Source organism: Diabrotica virgifera, chromosome 5 (assembly GCF_917563875.1).
Source record: "Diabrotica virgifera virgifera chromosome 5, PGI_DIABVI_V3a".
NCBI classification, from domain to species: domain Eukaryota; kingdom Metazoa; phylum Arthropoda; class Insecta; order Coleoptera; family Chrysomelidae; genus Diabrotica; species Diabrotica virgifera.
Genome location: NC_065447.1, coordinates 226883881 through 226900037, shown reverse-complemented (window position 1 = coordinate 226900037; position 16157 = coordinate 226883881). Strand labels below are relative to the sequence as shown.

The 16157-nt window shown below is 31.9% G+C and overlaps 1 protein-coding gene across 1 annotated transcript in view; it reads left to right on the top strand.

Annotated features, from left to right (window-relative positions):
* Positions 1-397: 397 nt before the first annotated feature.
* The window catches only part of LOC126885296 (lachesin), a 909437-nt gene continuing 893677 nt past the window's right edge, over positions 398-16157 (top strand). Inside the window, exon 1 of the mRNA XM_050651812.1 lies at positions 398-535. Within this exon, the coding sequence (XP_050507769.1) occupies positions 463-535 (73 nt within the window). The 5' untranslated portion in view covers positions 398-462. The remainder of the gene's footprint in view (positions 536-16157) is intronic.

Below are 16157 nucleotides of genomic sequence, written 5' to 3'. Positions count from 1 at the left end.
GACCCGAAGCTGAAATTTGTAGTAAATTAAATTTAAAAATATAATTTTTTGTCAAGTAAAGCCTTTCATTCCAAGCAAGTGAGTTTGTGTTTTATTTAAAGAAATACCCCGCTTTGCAACTAGAGCTCTTTTTCCACAGAGCGCATCAGAAAACTTTAAACTCAACTTGAAAAAGAAATATACAAAAATTAAGAGCATTAAAAGCCGAAAAGAGCGTGGAAATATATTACTAGAAAACGTTCGGTAGGTATGCAGCGAAGCTCGTAATTTGCGTTCAGCCTGCGTCCTATCATACCTAGTAAATTAATAAGAGTGTAACCTATCCTTTTAAGAAATCAAAATTTTGGGCGTGCGCAGAGCAACAGCCGTTCCGGAACCAAACATTACGGCCGTCGCGTCGGCCGAAAGACGCGCCGTTTTTAGCGTCAGTCGACATGCGGCAAGAGATATTCGTACAACTCCATGGCAAACTCACGTGGAAATGTGGTGCTTTTCGTGTTCGCGCTAGTGTCGACGACGATGTCTTCTCCTCTAGGTATGCATTTGTTCACCTTAAATTGGCGTTGGCATGCACTTTCAGTATTAATTATTTATCCTAGATTTGTAATCAGAACGAAAATTAGTCTCAAAGAAACTTTGGAGAAAGTTTTTAAAAGTTTCTGCACCAATACGTTTGTTAGTGTATCTCATTTAAAAAGTTTTAGACGATATAAAATATTGTGTGTACTGTTTGCAATCTTATGTAAAATTTCTTTTTCCAGTTAGTCAAACCAGAATTAGTTTCCTTAAAAACATTTACAAATTGAAAGCATTTTTTAATTTGTTAATTTTCTTAGATGCTAATATAAATAGCTTAAGGACTTTATTCTGAAAATGGAGAATTTTAAACTGTTCACTAAGAGAATGATTATGATCTAGAAGGTGAGGTGTATACGTAAAATCTGTTTTTTATCATTGAAAGCTCTTTTGTGTTTTGCTATACGTTTTTTAAAAGTTCTGCCAGTTTGGCCGATGTAAGTTTTTAGACAGTTCGTATACATATAGTAACCACAAGTTCGTATACATGACTCTAAAATTGCTTTTTTATTTTGGTTCTTATTGTTCTTAAAGTATTTGCTTAAATTGTTTATCGTGAAAGCTGATGTTATTCTTTTCTTTTTATGTATTTGAGGAGACAAACAGCTCCTCACTTCTCATACAAACTATTTAGTTAAAGACTATAAAGTGTAGATAAAGTAAAATACATTATGTACTTGAGAAACAGTTGTAGGCCAATTCATTTGTAATAAATTTTGTAAAAATATTAAAAATTTTGTGAAAATATTGTTTTATTGGTAGATAAAATGAACTTCCATCAAGTACTGGCTGAACCCATCACTTATTTAAATTGAATGTAATTAGAAACGTGTAAAATGTTTTAATGCTTTTTTCTGCTTTTTATATTGACGTAGTTTCTAAAATTGGAGTTTAACATGTTTTTTTTTATTCTCTTGATATCTTTTCTAAAAAGTTTGTCGGACAAATAATTTTATTGAAGGGGTCACTGCATAAAGTGGTAAAGGTACGTGATATGTGTTTGAAAGTTTTAAATTGTCCCACATCTAGATTTTTAAGAAGCAGCATGTGAAATTGATTTGAATATAACCCATACCTTTAAACTATATATTAATAGATACCACGTAATGATAAATTTATTTATTTGTAATTACAAAATTAAAAACTAGAATTATGTCAAAAATTATTTTCTAAATCATCTAAGCTTTTACTCATACATTTATATTAGCATCACGTTTGATACCTTGCTCTTCGTTCCCAATGCAATGAGGATTATTGGTAGTAATTTTCAACATTAAAAAAAACTTTGTATACAACTCAATATTACCTGAGATAACCAGTTTGAAAAATAACTTTAGCTTTTTGAAGGAATGCTTAAATTGTTTTTGTTTATTCCTACTCTATAAAGAGTGATATGGTTGCACATTGATTTCATATACTCTCTAGTTTACATGCGTTTCCTGTTTTTAATTTTTTTTGTCAATATTCGATTTTAGTTTAGGCTAAATGCGTTGACATAAAATGTTTTTACCTTTGACTGCAGCGGATCTTATGTTTTATAATACGATATAATCAGACAAGCACGTTATAACCTCATTAGACACTCTTTGGGAAACATTTTCCGTATAAAATAACATTAGTTCTATGAGTTTTTCGGTTGCGAATTCCAAAACCCTACAGCCATAACCGACTAATATAATATTTGCCTTGTACGTTAGGTACAGGCAAAAGCTGGTTCTTTTCGCAATCAAAAATATAATAATTTCAGACGTATCTTCTATTGATTTGATTTTACAATACTATGATTTTGCATAGTTTTGGAAGTGCTTAAGCTATTTCGTCTGAACATGCATATTATGTACTTCCCACTGGATGGATCATCATGTGGCAGAAGAAGAGATTCGTACAACTCCATAGCAAACTCACGTGGAAATGTGGTGTTTTTTGTTTTCGCGCTACTGTCGACAACGATATCTTCTCCTCTAGGTATGCATTTGTTCACCTTAAATTGGCATTGACATGCCCTTCAAGCATTAATTTATGTTACACTTTATCGGTAAAATGAAAATTAGTGTCAAAGAAAATTTTGTAGAAAGTTTTTAAAAGTTTTAATACCAACCTATTTCAAGTTTTTCTACGCGAAATAAGCAACAAGCAATTATTTATTGTGTATGGTTTGTAATCTTCTGTAAAAATTCCTTTACCAGTTGGTCAACCCAGAAATAGTTTCCCGAAAAAAAATTTAGAAATGGAAATTTATTAAAAATCCTTAACAAATTTTATTTGTTTTTCCTGCGTTTTTTGTACTTTTTAACATTGGAGATCAACATATTATTCCTTGGATTCTGTTTCCTCCTCTAAGAAGTTTGTCGGACAAACAATTGAAGGGGTCAGTGCAAAAAGTGGTTAAGTCACCTTTTCACGTTTCTGTAAAGGTTTGTTATGTTATTCATAAGTCCTTTTGTCTACGTTTTGTCTTTAGAATTTGGACTAATTTTTCATCTTATTTTGTCAAAAGCTTTTGCAAAATCAATGAAACAAACAAACATGAATATATTCATATCTATGCATCTTTAAACTATCACATTAAAAGCAATTAGCGCCTTTCTAGTTCCTAGTCCGTTTCTGAACCCAAACTGAATATTATCAATTCCCTCTTCCAGTTTTGTATGTATATGACCATGCATTATAGGTCTGGATCCCGCGTATGAAAAAAAAGTTGATTAATAGCAAGCTGAAAATTTGTTAATAGCTTAAGGGTGTCTAGTCAGACAAACTTTGATATATGGGAACACTGGAACGGGGGTAGTTTTAATTGTGGAACAGTTTAAAAATTTGGAACGGTCAGACCACGAAAACGGCACATGTATTTTGTCCGACAGAACAGACTTAAACTCTCCGAACAGATATTAAACTCTCATGCAAAAATCAGACTGTTATTTATCACCAAATGGGCGTTTAAATGAGTGGAACATGTAGAATATGTCAAATGACAGGAATTATGACAGGTGGTAAATAGCAGTCTGATTTTTGCATGAGAGTTTAATCTCTGTTCGGAGAGTTTAAGTCTGTTCTGTCGGACAAAATAAATGTGCCGTTTTCGTGGTCTGACCGTTCCAAATTTTTAACCTGTTCCACAATTCGTCCGACTAGACACCCTTAAGCTATTAACAAATTTTCAGCTTGCTATTAATCAACTTTTTTTTCATACGGGGGATCCAGACCTATTATTTTCAAAAATAATTTGAGAACACGATTGTATTTTTAGGGATAGCACAATAGATGGATAATAACCACTGCACTGTTTCGGTATGTGTCCTGTTTTTAAACAACTTTACTATAATGTCTAAAGTTTCATCATTTATGCAGTTAAGCTGTCTACTGGGATTTGGTCTGAACCTACTGCTTTACCATTTTTATTGCTTTTTTATGACATTTTAATTTTCTCTTTTAATATCTTTAAATACCCCCGTACCCAAAAAAAATTAAGTAATATTAAGCTAAAAATTTGTTGATAGCTTAATTATATCTATTTGGACAAACTTTGATGTATGGATGTATGATAACACTGGAACAGAGGAAGTTTTAATTGTGGAACGTGATTTTAATTGTGAAACGTGTCATCCTGACAAGTTTATGATTGTGAAAACTAACAGGTTGTTTTTAAGTTTATTCAATAGCAAACTTTATACAATGTGTCAATTTGAAAAGTTATAAAAAAGTTTATATAAAAGTTTACCACCCCATTTGGTCTCTATAAAAAATCTAAAAATATGCAAAACACGTCAAATTTATTTGTGAGTGGGACATTTTGTAGACCAGTTTTCAACGAAATTACATCAACCCTCTAGCGGAAGCGGAGAGAACCCCCAAAATCTTTAACGGAAAGGGGGATTGAGTGATACCTCATTTTGAAGGTCATTCAATTACCTTTTCAAAAATACCACATACCTTATAATTATTTTTAGTACTTTTGAAAAAATCTTGGACTCAATGCTCTAAAAAATTTTGGAGTTATGAACTCGATACTTAATATCTTTACGGTTTTACTTGATTTGTCCAAAAATACTTCAAAAAAATACTCTTAATACTCCAATATCCAAAAAAAAATTCAATTTGGAGTTCAATACTCCAAAAAAAGTTTCGGAGTTCTGAACTCGATACTTAATATCCGTACGGTTTCACTTGATTTTTCCAAAAGAACTGAAAAGAAATATAATGTATGTGGTATTTTTGAAAATGTAATCGAACGATCTTTAAAATGAGGTATCACTAAACCCCCCTTTCCATTAAAGATTTTGGGGGTTGTGTCCGCCCCGCTAGAGGGAAAACTGGTGTATAAAATGTACCCCTCACAAATAAATTTGACGTGTTTTTGTATATTCTAAAATTTTCTATAGAGACCAAATTATAGGGGGTGGCAACTTTTCAAATTGACACCCTATATAATTATATGAAAATGTTTGTCCTACAGATATGTTGGGAACTTTAAGCCCGACACGTAGAACATGTCAAATGACAGAAATTTTGTTGATGGTAAATAATAGCAGTCTGATTTTTACATGAGAGTTTAATGAAAGGGTTACAAATCAATTTAAGGTTCTGTCCAATAAAATACATGGAACGTTTTCGTAATCTGATAACCGGAACCAGTAAACTGTTCCACAATTAAAATTTCCCCTGTTCCAGTGTTCCCGTATATCAAAGTTTGTTCGACTAGACACCGTTAAGCTATTAAAAAGTTTTGAGCTCGCTATTACAAAACTTTTTTTGGTACGTGGGATCCAGGTCTATTATATGCTATAAATATTTTGTATATGGTTTGTAATCTTCTGTACAAATTATTTTACCCGTTGGTCAAATCAAAACTATTTTCCTTAAAAAATATTAAGAAATGGGAAATAACTAGGTACCCGTAAAAATTTTTATTTGTTTTTTGTCTGTGTTTTTTGTACTGACTTGTTTCTAAAAGATTGGAGATTAACATCTTTTTTTGATTTTGTTTACTCTCTTTCGAAAAAGTTTGTCGGGCAAACAATTGAAGGGTTCAGTGCAAAATGTGGTTAAGTCACGTTTTATATAATATGTCTGGGTTATGTGTTTGAAAGTTTTAAATTAATCACACATTTAGATTTTAAAAACCAGCATGTGAAATTTTTTTAAATAGAAAAGATTACTTAATAACAGATGCACATAATTATACATTTACTTTATACAGAGTGGGCCAAAGAAAACAGTCCACCTCAATATTTGGCAGTATTTATTAGATTTTAAGGAAATGACGAAACAGGTCAATTTTTGATCTAAGGAGGACACATTTTTACGGTACACACATTTGTCAACCCCCTACCTTCTATTTCCCCTACCCCTTATTTTTAAATAGGGAATAGGGGTCGTGTGTCAGCTTATTTGAAACGTTAGGTATTCAATTCTCTAATCAGTAATATAAACATTAACATAATTATTTATACACGGTGTCCAAGAAAAAAATATTTTAATTCAATTAATTGACACAAAAAGAAGAATGTATGTAATTTATTTAATTCAAAATACATTCTACTGCTGTCAAAAAACAGAAAAAAATTATTTTTTGATAAAAAAAGATTGCTTTTCGCTTAATTTCAATGTTCAAGCTTCCACCCATCTGCCTCTTGTTGAGTTGAATGTTGAATTTAGGCAACAAAGAATATTTTGTTATCAAATAAACGTTTTTTTAAGTTTTTTGTCAGCATTAGAATATATTTTGAGTTAAATAAATTACATACATTCTTCTTTTTGTACAATTAATTTAATTCAAAATATTTTATCTGAAAACCCTGTATAAATTATTATGTCAATGTGAATATTACTGAATAGAGAATTGAATAATCTTTTAAACGAGATAGCACACAACTTCTATTCCCTATTTAAAAATATTGGGTGGGAGAAGTGGAAGGGAGGGGGTTGACAAAGGAAATATGTATGTACCGTAAAAATATGTCCCCTTAGATCAAAAATCGACCTGTTTCTTAATTTCCTTAAAATCTAATAAATACTGCCAAATATCGAGATGGACTGTTTTCTTTGGCCCACACTGTATAATCTGGGTTATGTGTTTGAAAGTTTTAAATTAATCACACATCTAGATTTTAAAAAACCATAATGTTAAATTTTTTTAAATAGAAAAGATATCTTTAAACTACATGTATATTATCAAATGCCACATAATTATGAATGTATTTATTTAGAAATAAATAATTAAAACCAACTAAAATTATGTAAAAAGTATCTTTCTAAATCATCATAAGATTTTACTCTATATCAGCATGACTTTCAATATATTGCTCTTTATTCCTAGTGTCATGACGATTAGTGTCAACATCAAAATAGCTGTATAGAACTCAATATTACCTGAGATAACCAGTTTGAAATGTTTTGTCAGCTAAACAACTTTGAACTATTTGAAGGAATGCTGGAAATTTTATGCTTCCATATAATTTGCTTATAGAGCAAATATTGCTCTATTTTTATACTTACTACTTCTTCTCTAGGTGCCGTCTCCACTTGGAAGCTTGGCAATCATCACAGCGATATTTACTTTTGATACCGCGGCTCTAAATAATTTGTTGTTACTACATCCAAACCACTTCCTAAGGTTCTTCAGCCATGAGTTACGTCTTCTTCCTATGGATCTTTTCCCTGGATTTTCCTTGCTTAATGACCTGGAGTATTAGGTATTTATCGCCTCTCATCACATGTCCCATATATCTCAGTTTTCTTCTCTTAACTGTTAGAAGTATTTCTCTATCCTATACTTACCTATACTTACTACTAGCAAATATAAAAATAGGGTAATATTTTTCACTTTATTATTTTATTTTTTTCTATATATTATTATTATTTGTATCTTTTAAAAATACTGAGACATTAATTTACTACCTTTTACGTGGTAATCTGCCTACTATTTAATATGAATAATACGTGGTAATCTGTTGTCTTTTAACTATGATTACTTTGGGCAACCACCATTTTTAAAATTACAACCCCCTTTAAAAAATAAAAGCTCGTCTGGACTTATTTAATTGCCCCTCTCTTGGCAAGTTCGTTCTTCATCACGGCTTAAAACAACAACTAGTCACGTCAGACTTTTTAATACTTCATGAAGAAATAACGTACCTACGTGCCAAACGTCCAGAACTATACAATCGTTTCATATTTTAAATTTATGAGACAGACATCATCGAGACAGACAGAAAATTATGTGTAGTCCCGTCGACTTTAAAATGAAATACAAGCTAATTCATGTTTTATAAAGATTATATCAATAATTTTATTGATTTGGCATTTTCAGAATATTTAGTTTTCAGTTGCGGTGGCTTTAATAATTAAAAACAGTAAACTAACAAAATGTGGTCAAACGTGACAACCAATTTCTGTACTTAGATTAGGACGGATCTGTTTTGAGGTAGATGTGAGAGGTGGCATTCGGATTTGTGCAGATTAAATTTGGTGACAACTTCAATAATTATAATTGACTTATTATATGATCCTTTTCAAATATGTCCGGAACAGTAATAAAAAAATTTAAAAATTTCGAAAAATATCGATTTTTTTCTAATATCATTGCATATAACTTTAAAACGATTCATTTTGGAACAAAGTCGTAGGGAAAAAAAATAAAGATAATTGAATTTTGTATAATATACGACTGGTTCAAAATGTCTTAAATTATTACCCTTTCTGAAAAATAGCAATAAATAGAAAATAAGGGGGCAAAAAAGACTGTTTTTATTCAATGCTTTTCAACCAATTTGGTTGCACTTAGAACATTCATAATTGAACAAAAAGTAGACCATTTAGAAGTTTGCTAATTTCTGTTACATATACAGAGGTTGTCTACCTATCTAATACATTTTACAGAATTAAAATCGGATTATTTAAGCGGCCTCAGCACTGTTTTAAAGTTATAAACAATGTTTTGGTTTATAAACAAATACAGTGAGGACGTTTGAGTTGGATTAAATTCATTTTCTTGAGAATGGGAGACTCTGAAGATAAATCCTGAAACAGATCGATTTTTATTTTTAAATTATAATTTTTTGGCATAAATATCATACTAGTGACGTCATTCATCTGTGATGTGTGATGACGTAATCTAAATATTGGAACTAATTTAACTAAAAAAAAAATTTTTATTCAAACCCTGTAAAAATAGTTATGTTAATGTTTATATTAGTGAATACAAAATTAAATAGCCTTTCGATTGAGCTATCACACGGCACCTATTCTCATTTAAAAAATCATCGATTACGTCATCACGCCCAGATGGACGACGTCACTAGTATATATACCAAAAAATTAGAATTTAAAAATGAAAATCGACCTGTTTCGGAATTTATCTCCAGAGACGCATATTCTCGAGAAAATGGATTTATGCCAACTCAAACGTTCTCACTTTATTTGTTTATAAGCCAAAAAGTTGTTTATAACTTTAAAACAGTGCTGAGGCCGCTTAAATAATCCGATTTTAATTTTGTAAAGTGTATTAGCTAGGTAGAGAACTTCTTTATATGTAAAAAAAAAGTAAGCTTCTAAATGGTCTACTTTTCTTCAGAAAGTTTTTAAAATATTTGAACTTAAAAAAAATTAGATTGCAAAATTATTCTGCAAAATCTATCAGGTCGATTTTAATGAAATTTGCTGAACGATTTAAGTATGTTGTAAGAATTTTCTAAACGAATTACGAAAGTTCTAAGTGCAACCAAAGTGGTTGAAAAACATTGAGTAAAAACAGGCTTATTTTGCCCACTTATTTTGTATTTATTGCTATTTTGCAGAAAGGGTAATAATTTAAGACATTTTTAACCAATCGTTTATCATACAAAATTCAATTATCTTTATTTTACTTTCCTACGATTTTGTTCCAAAATGAATCGTTTTAAAGTTATAAGCAAAGAAAGTAGAAAAAATCGATGTTTTTCGAAATTTTTAAATATTTTAATTTTTTTAGTAATGTTCCGGGCATATTTGAGAAGGAGCATAAGTCAATTATTATTGTTGAAGTTGTTACCTAACTTCATCTGCAAAAATCCGAATGCCACCTCGCACATCCAAAAATAGACCTTTTTTCACAAATCAGCCCTGGTCTAACTGAACCCTTCAAATTTTTGTCCGACAAACTTTTTGAAAAGGGGTAAACAGAATCCAAAAAAGATCTCAAATCTCTTAGAAATGAGTCAGTACAAAAACTTAACCAAAACACAAATAAAAATTCTTACGAGTAACTGGTTACTTTTCATTTCTTAATTTTTTTTTTTTTCGGGAAAATAGTTTTGGCTTGCCCAACCGATAAAATAGTTTGTACAGAAGATTGCAAACAATATACAAAATATTTATAATAAACTTTTTGTTACTTATTTCGCTTAGAAAATTTTAAAATTTGAACAGTGGAAGTAGGAGATGGTATAGTTTTAAAGATATTAAAAGAGGTAATGTAAATATTATTAAAAAACCGCTAAAATGATAAAGCAGTAGTATGTACAGAACAAACCCCAGTAGATAATATAAAATGCACTTCATGAATGCACTTCTGGTCCTTTCTATCCGATATTGTGAGCAACCAATAACTTTATCGCATTTTGTGGTGAATCTGTAGTGAAGAACTTTGAGGAATATTTTTAAGGAATGGCTCATCAGACTAATCAGTCGGTGGTCTTGACACTTTTTTGCGTTGTTCTTTTTGGCAAAGGGATTACAAGCCATTGGACAGGGAATTTTGTTAAAAAAGATTTGTTAGAATTGGGATTTGTGGCATTGTGGTATTAATTAGCTATTTTTTTTTAATTTAACCTTATATAAATTTCGGTAAGTAGGTATCCACGTAATAAAAAATATAAAATTTATGGTAGGACACATAATATTAAATTGCACTTTTTCAGGAGGTAAACGACGGGAATTTTAAACATTTGAAGTGATTTTTTAAAATTATTATTCTCATCCGTAAATAAATTTACCTATTCTTTCATTAAAAAGTGATTTATTTCTTCTTTTAACAATTTTTTCTGCCAATAAACTGGGTATGAATAAATTAGAAATGATAAGTTCTTTTTCATATGAATATACAGTGAGCACGTAAATGTTGGAATAAATTCATTTTCTCGAGAATGGACGATTTTGAAAAAAAAAAATCCCGAAACAGGTCGATTTTTATCTTTGAATTGCGACCTTATTCTTATTTTTATCTTTGAATTAAATAAATTGCACAGATTCTTCTTTTTATGCCAATAAATTTAATTCAAAATTTTTTTTCGACACCCTGTGTAAACTGCATAGACAACTGAATTACCTTTCAAATGAGCTATCACATGACCTCTATTCTCATTTAAAAAAATCATCGATGACGTTATCACGCCCAAATGGGTGACCTCACTAATATGATGTAGATGCCAAAAAGTGGTATTTAAAAAATAAAAATTGACCTGTCTCGGGATTTTTTCCAAAATCGTCCATTCTCGAGAAAATGAATTTATTCCAACCTTTACGTGCTCACTGTATATAGAAACTTATTTCGAATACTTTGTACGGTTAAGATCTTTTATTTTTGCGTAAAAACGATGCGTCGCATGAAAAAAAGGAAAGATAGATTTTTGTGTCACAAATTGAACGAGGAATTCCAAAATGATTTTCTATTTGAAATATCTCAGTGGCGTACTTTTTTTATTCAGACCATTACCCGTATTCGCGCCAATTTTTAATTTTAGGTCAAAAAAATGTGCAATAATTATCTCTTAAAACCTATCAAATTTCATTTGCATATCTCAACCGGTTTTAGAGCACTAAATAAATCGTCAGTTTGTAAGAAATTTTCAACAGCCCGTATCTCGTAAACAAATCATTTGCGGACATACGTTTATAGAAACTGTCATTATTTTTTCATGTAGCCCTTAAAGTTTGTCGCACTTATTTAAAAGCACCCTGTATATTACTAAGGATTTATGCAGTTTTCACTGTATTGTTGTCTTAAATGGACTGCATATTCTATTATCAATTTTTATAGCTACTTTGTTATTCTTGTAGACTGCTTTTAATGCTCTTATTAATATTCGTGGAAGTTCGGTGTCTTCCATTGCTTCCCATAGTTTGGTTCTAAATATCGAGTCATAGTCCTACTCATATGAGATAAGTAACAAAAAAATTAATGAATAATTTTTAACTAAATTTAGATGATTGTAAGGCCAAGGATAGGACAGTGGCTCTAACATGAATGGAAAAAATAAAGCTGTACAAACTTGTGTTTGCAAAGAATAACGTCTTGCTTTTTTATGCCATATGAATGCCACTCCCTCAATTTAGTCCTTTGTGATACAGCTATATCTTGCGCACAATGAACACATTTTTTTGGATTGTACAACATTATGCACATTTTTTTTCTGCTTGTTGATAATGTGCATTTATCTTTATCTTTTATGTCGCTCCTTCGTCGTTTGAACTTCCTTATGCTATGTCATATGTTGGATCAGTTATAAATAATAACTACTGTACAATTTTTTAAATAAATGTATTTTTCATTAGTTTTTTATAGTGAAATTTTAATTTTTTTGCTATTTTTTATATTTGCACTAAATTTGTAGGTATATTCTTGTTCGAAAGGGCGCCAAATTCTATTTTGCCCGGGGCTCCCAAAGCCCTAGGACCGGCCCTGAGTAGACTCCCTGGCAAGCAATGAAATAACTGACCCACGGTTATTAGACTTTAATAATATATAATAATAGTAATGACTTTAATGACTTTAATATTAATGACTTTAATAATAGTAATGTCTAAGAACCGTGTAACTGACCAACATATTTTTCTTCTTCTTTTTATATAGACATTACTCTGTCTGTTTTTCAATGTGCCTCCAGTAAGTTGTCATTCCATTGTTTTCGTGGTCTTCCCACTGATCGTCTTCCTATTGGGGAACCGTCTCTCGCCGTCCTTACTACCCTATTTGTTGTCATTCGGCTTATGTGGTCGTTCCATTCTACTCTTCTGCTTTTCACCCAGTTATTAATGTTGTCCACCTTTCATCTCCTTCGTATATCTGCACTTACGTATATCTGCACTAGCTCTATCCCACAGGGTCTTACCATCGATTTTTCGCAATGTTTTCATCTCTGCTGTTTCTAGCATTCTTTTTGTCCTTTCTGTATCAGGTCGCGTTTCTGCCGCTTATGTCATTATTGGTCTGATGACTGTTTTGTAAATTCTGCCTCTCACTTCTTTTCCGATGTTTTTATTTCTCCATATTGTTTCATTCAGGCAACCTGCGGCTCTGTTTGCTTTATTCACCTGATCTTCCACTTCTGTTTCGAGCTTTCCGTAGCTGCATAGTGTGATGCCTAGATATTTAAACTTCATGACTTGTTCTATTATTTGACCCTAGAGCTCTAATTTACACCTTATTAGATCTGCTGTTATAACCATGCATTTAGTCTTTTTTTGGGGAAATTAACATGTTAAATTTTCTAGCGGTTATATTAAATTCGTGCGGCATACGTTGTAAATTGTAAATCATCTTCACTTTGAGAGATTAGTATTGCGTCGTCTGCATAGCAGATTATTTTAAGTTGTTTTTCTCCCATGTGGTATCCTTTTTTTGTTGTTACTTTTTTTATTATTTCGTACATGATCAGGTTGAACAACAGAGGACTTAGGGAATCTCCCTGTCTTATCCCATTACCAGCTTCAATTGGGTCAGTTAGTTCTTCCTCTACTTTTACTTTTATTGTGTTGTTCTGGTAGATATTTTCGATCGTTTTAATTATTCCTAGAGGTACCTCTCTTGCGTAAAATAAATGGATAACGTCCTTTAATTTACTCTGTCAAATTCCTTCTCAAGGTCCACAAAAAATAAGTATGCCGGTTTGTTGTTTTCTAACGATTTTTCTTGAATATGCCTCATTATAAATATAGCGCCGGTGCATGATCTTCCCGACTTAAAACCTTGTTCTTCTGCTAATGTTGTAATTTTATTCAGTTTGTTTGTTATTACTTTGGTCGTTAATTTTAGTGTTGTGTTTAATAAATTAATTCCTCTGTAATTACCTGGGTCCGATATTTCTCCCTTTTTGAAGAGAGGTATTAGGATGCTTGATCTCTATCCTTGTGGTATTCTGTTTTGTTCTATTATTTTTTGGATTAGTTTTAATAATTGTTTGGTCAGGTCTTGTCCTCCATACTTTAGGAGTTCATTCGATATTCTGTCCTCTTCTGGTGATTTTCTATTTTTTAATTTCCTTAATGCTTCTGTTACCTCTGCTTCTTCAATATTTATTTCTTCGTTTGTTGTCACTTCAGGTGTTGGTGGTTCGTTATCTTTATCTTTAGCAAACAGAGATCGAAAATAGTGTGCCCAAATTTCCTTCTGAATGTGTTTCGTTTTTATTAGTTCGTTCATCTCTTTTCTTTGTCCTCTCATCATTCTTCATATTTCCTTTTGTGTTCCGTAGAAGACGTGTTCCATCTGTTTTGAGAAACTCTCCCAGTGTTCTCTTTTTATTTGTCTGACTAAAGTGTTTGTTTCGTTTCTAATTCTTTTATAGTGGTTGTATGCCTGTTGTGTTTGTTGTGTTCTGTGTTATAAAACGGCTTTCTTCTTTTCTTTACATTTTATCTTCACTTCCTGTCGAAACCATGGGGTTTTCTTTTTTGATATATTGGTATTCGTTACTTTCCTCTCTCCAAGTGATTCTGTTGCTGCGTTAATTATGTTACTTTTGAGTTTTCCCAGCTTTCCTCGATATTATCGTTTTCTAATATTTCATTATCAGAAATCTTCTCTGATATTTTTTTTCTATATAAGTACTCCGTGGATTCCGTACTTAGTCCTTCGACTTTGATTTTTGTTTGTGTTGGTGCCACTCTCTTAGGTGTGAAGCATATCATGGTGATTCTAATTTTACATAATACTAGGCTGTGGTCACTACCTACATCTGCTGAGTTGAGGCATCTTACGTCAATTATTTTTGATGGATGTATATCTTTGATACTTACAACATAATCTATCATAGATCTTTGTCCACGGGTAGTATTGAATGTATATTTGTGTTGGTCTTTGTGGTCAAAAAAGGTGTTTTTTATTCGAAGTTCGTTATTCGTGCAGAAGTTTATCATCAGTTCCAACATATTGCTGTCATAAATTAAATGCCCAGGATTTATTAGAAAGTAATCACAGAGCTTGGTAAACTATTTGGTATCACACTCCCACCAAACTCAAAGAATGGCTATGTCAAGTAGCGCACTCATCTTACCAAGAAATAGAATGTAGAATAGAAATATAAAGTAAATAGGAGATCAGGCGCGGTTCACGGCAGGAATATCTTGCAGAGACCAGATAACTCCAAAAATTAATTGAGAAAAAAATAGACCAGTAGTACACATGACATTCATCGACTTAAAAAAGGCATATGATACAGTTCCCAAAAAACAACTATGGAATACAATGAAGGAAATCGGAATAACTCAGAGATTAATAGAAGCCGTAAACATCTTTGCAACAGAGTAAGAGTTAAAACCGTCAATAAATACTCCAACGAATTGAAGACCACAAAAGGCTTATTGCAGGGATACTCTACGTCTCCGACACGGTTCAAGATATTTCTAGAACAAATATTAAAACCATGAAAAAGGAAATGTGAAGGGCTGGGAATACCAATCCGGGACAACTTCTTGTACACATTAAGTTTTGCAGATTACCCATTGGTAACGGCTCAAGATGAAGAAGAGCTGTCCTTTATCCTTTATCCTTTATCGTAAAAATAAACTAGAAATAAACCTAAAAAAGACCGAATACTTAACAACGGAACAAGAACCAGTGAGAAACTTGGAAATCGACGATTATATGGAAATTAACGGCACCGAAAAATTCAAATATTTACCGAGCAAAAGATAACCAGCAGATTAGCATAGACAAGAACATGTATTAAGCAAATGAACGGGGTACTATGGAATAGACTGATACCAGAAATACACACAAAAGAGTATATAACACCTCGGTACTTAGTGTAATGACCTATCGAGCAGAGAATTGGGTATTGGGTAATAAACAAACGAATCAGGTCCAAAATTACAGCAACTGAAATGAAGTTCATGAGAAGAAGCTGCAGAGTGACAAGAATGGATCCCATTAGAAATGAGGAGATAAAACGAAAAATGGCAGTAGAACAAGACCTAATCCACTACATCGAAGAAAAACGTTCAATTTGGTATGAACATGTGAGAAGAGCAGATCATACAAGGTGGATATCAAAGATTACGGATTGGAGCCCAATAGGAAAGAGAAGAAGAGGTAGACCCCGAACATCGTGGAGGGATGAAGTGTACGAAGCCATGGAAAGACGAGACGTTGAAGATGGAGAATGGTAGAACAGGAAGGACTGCAGACGTTGGCTGAAAGAAGGATAGATAGATACAGATAGAAATAGAAATATATAGGTGTTTACAGTGATGAGCGCGCTAATAACCGGCAAAATAACGTAAAAGATGGAAAACACATTAAGTTGTGAGATAAAAAGAAATGGAACTGGTAGAAGTGGAAGATTTAGCGATAAAAACCTTTAAATTTACCTATAAATTCTACTTAT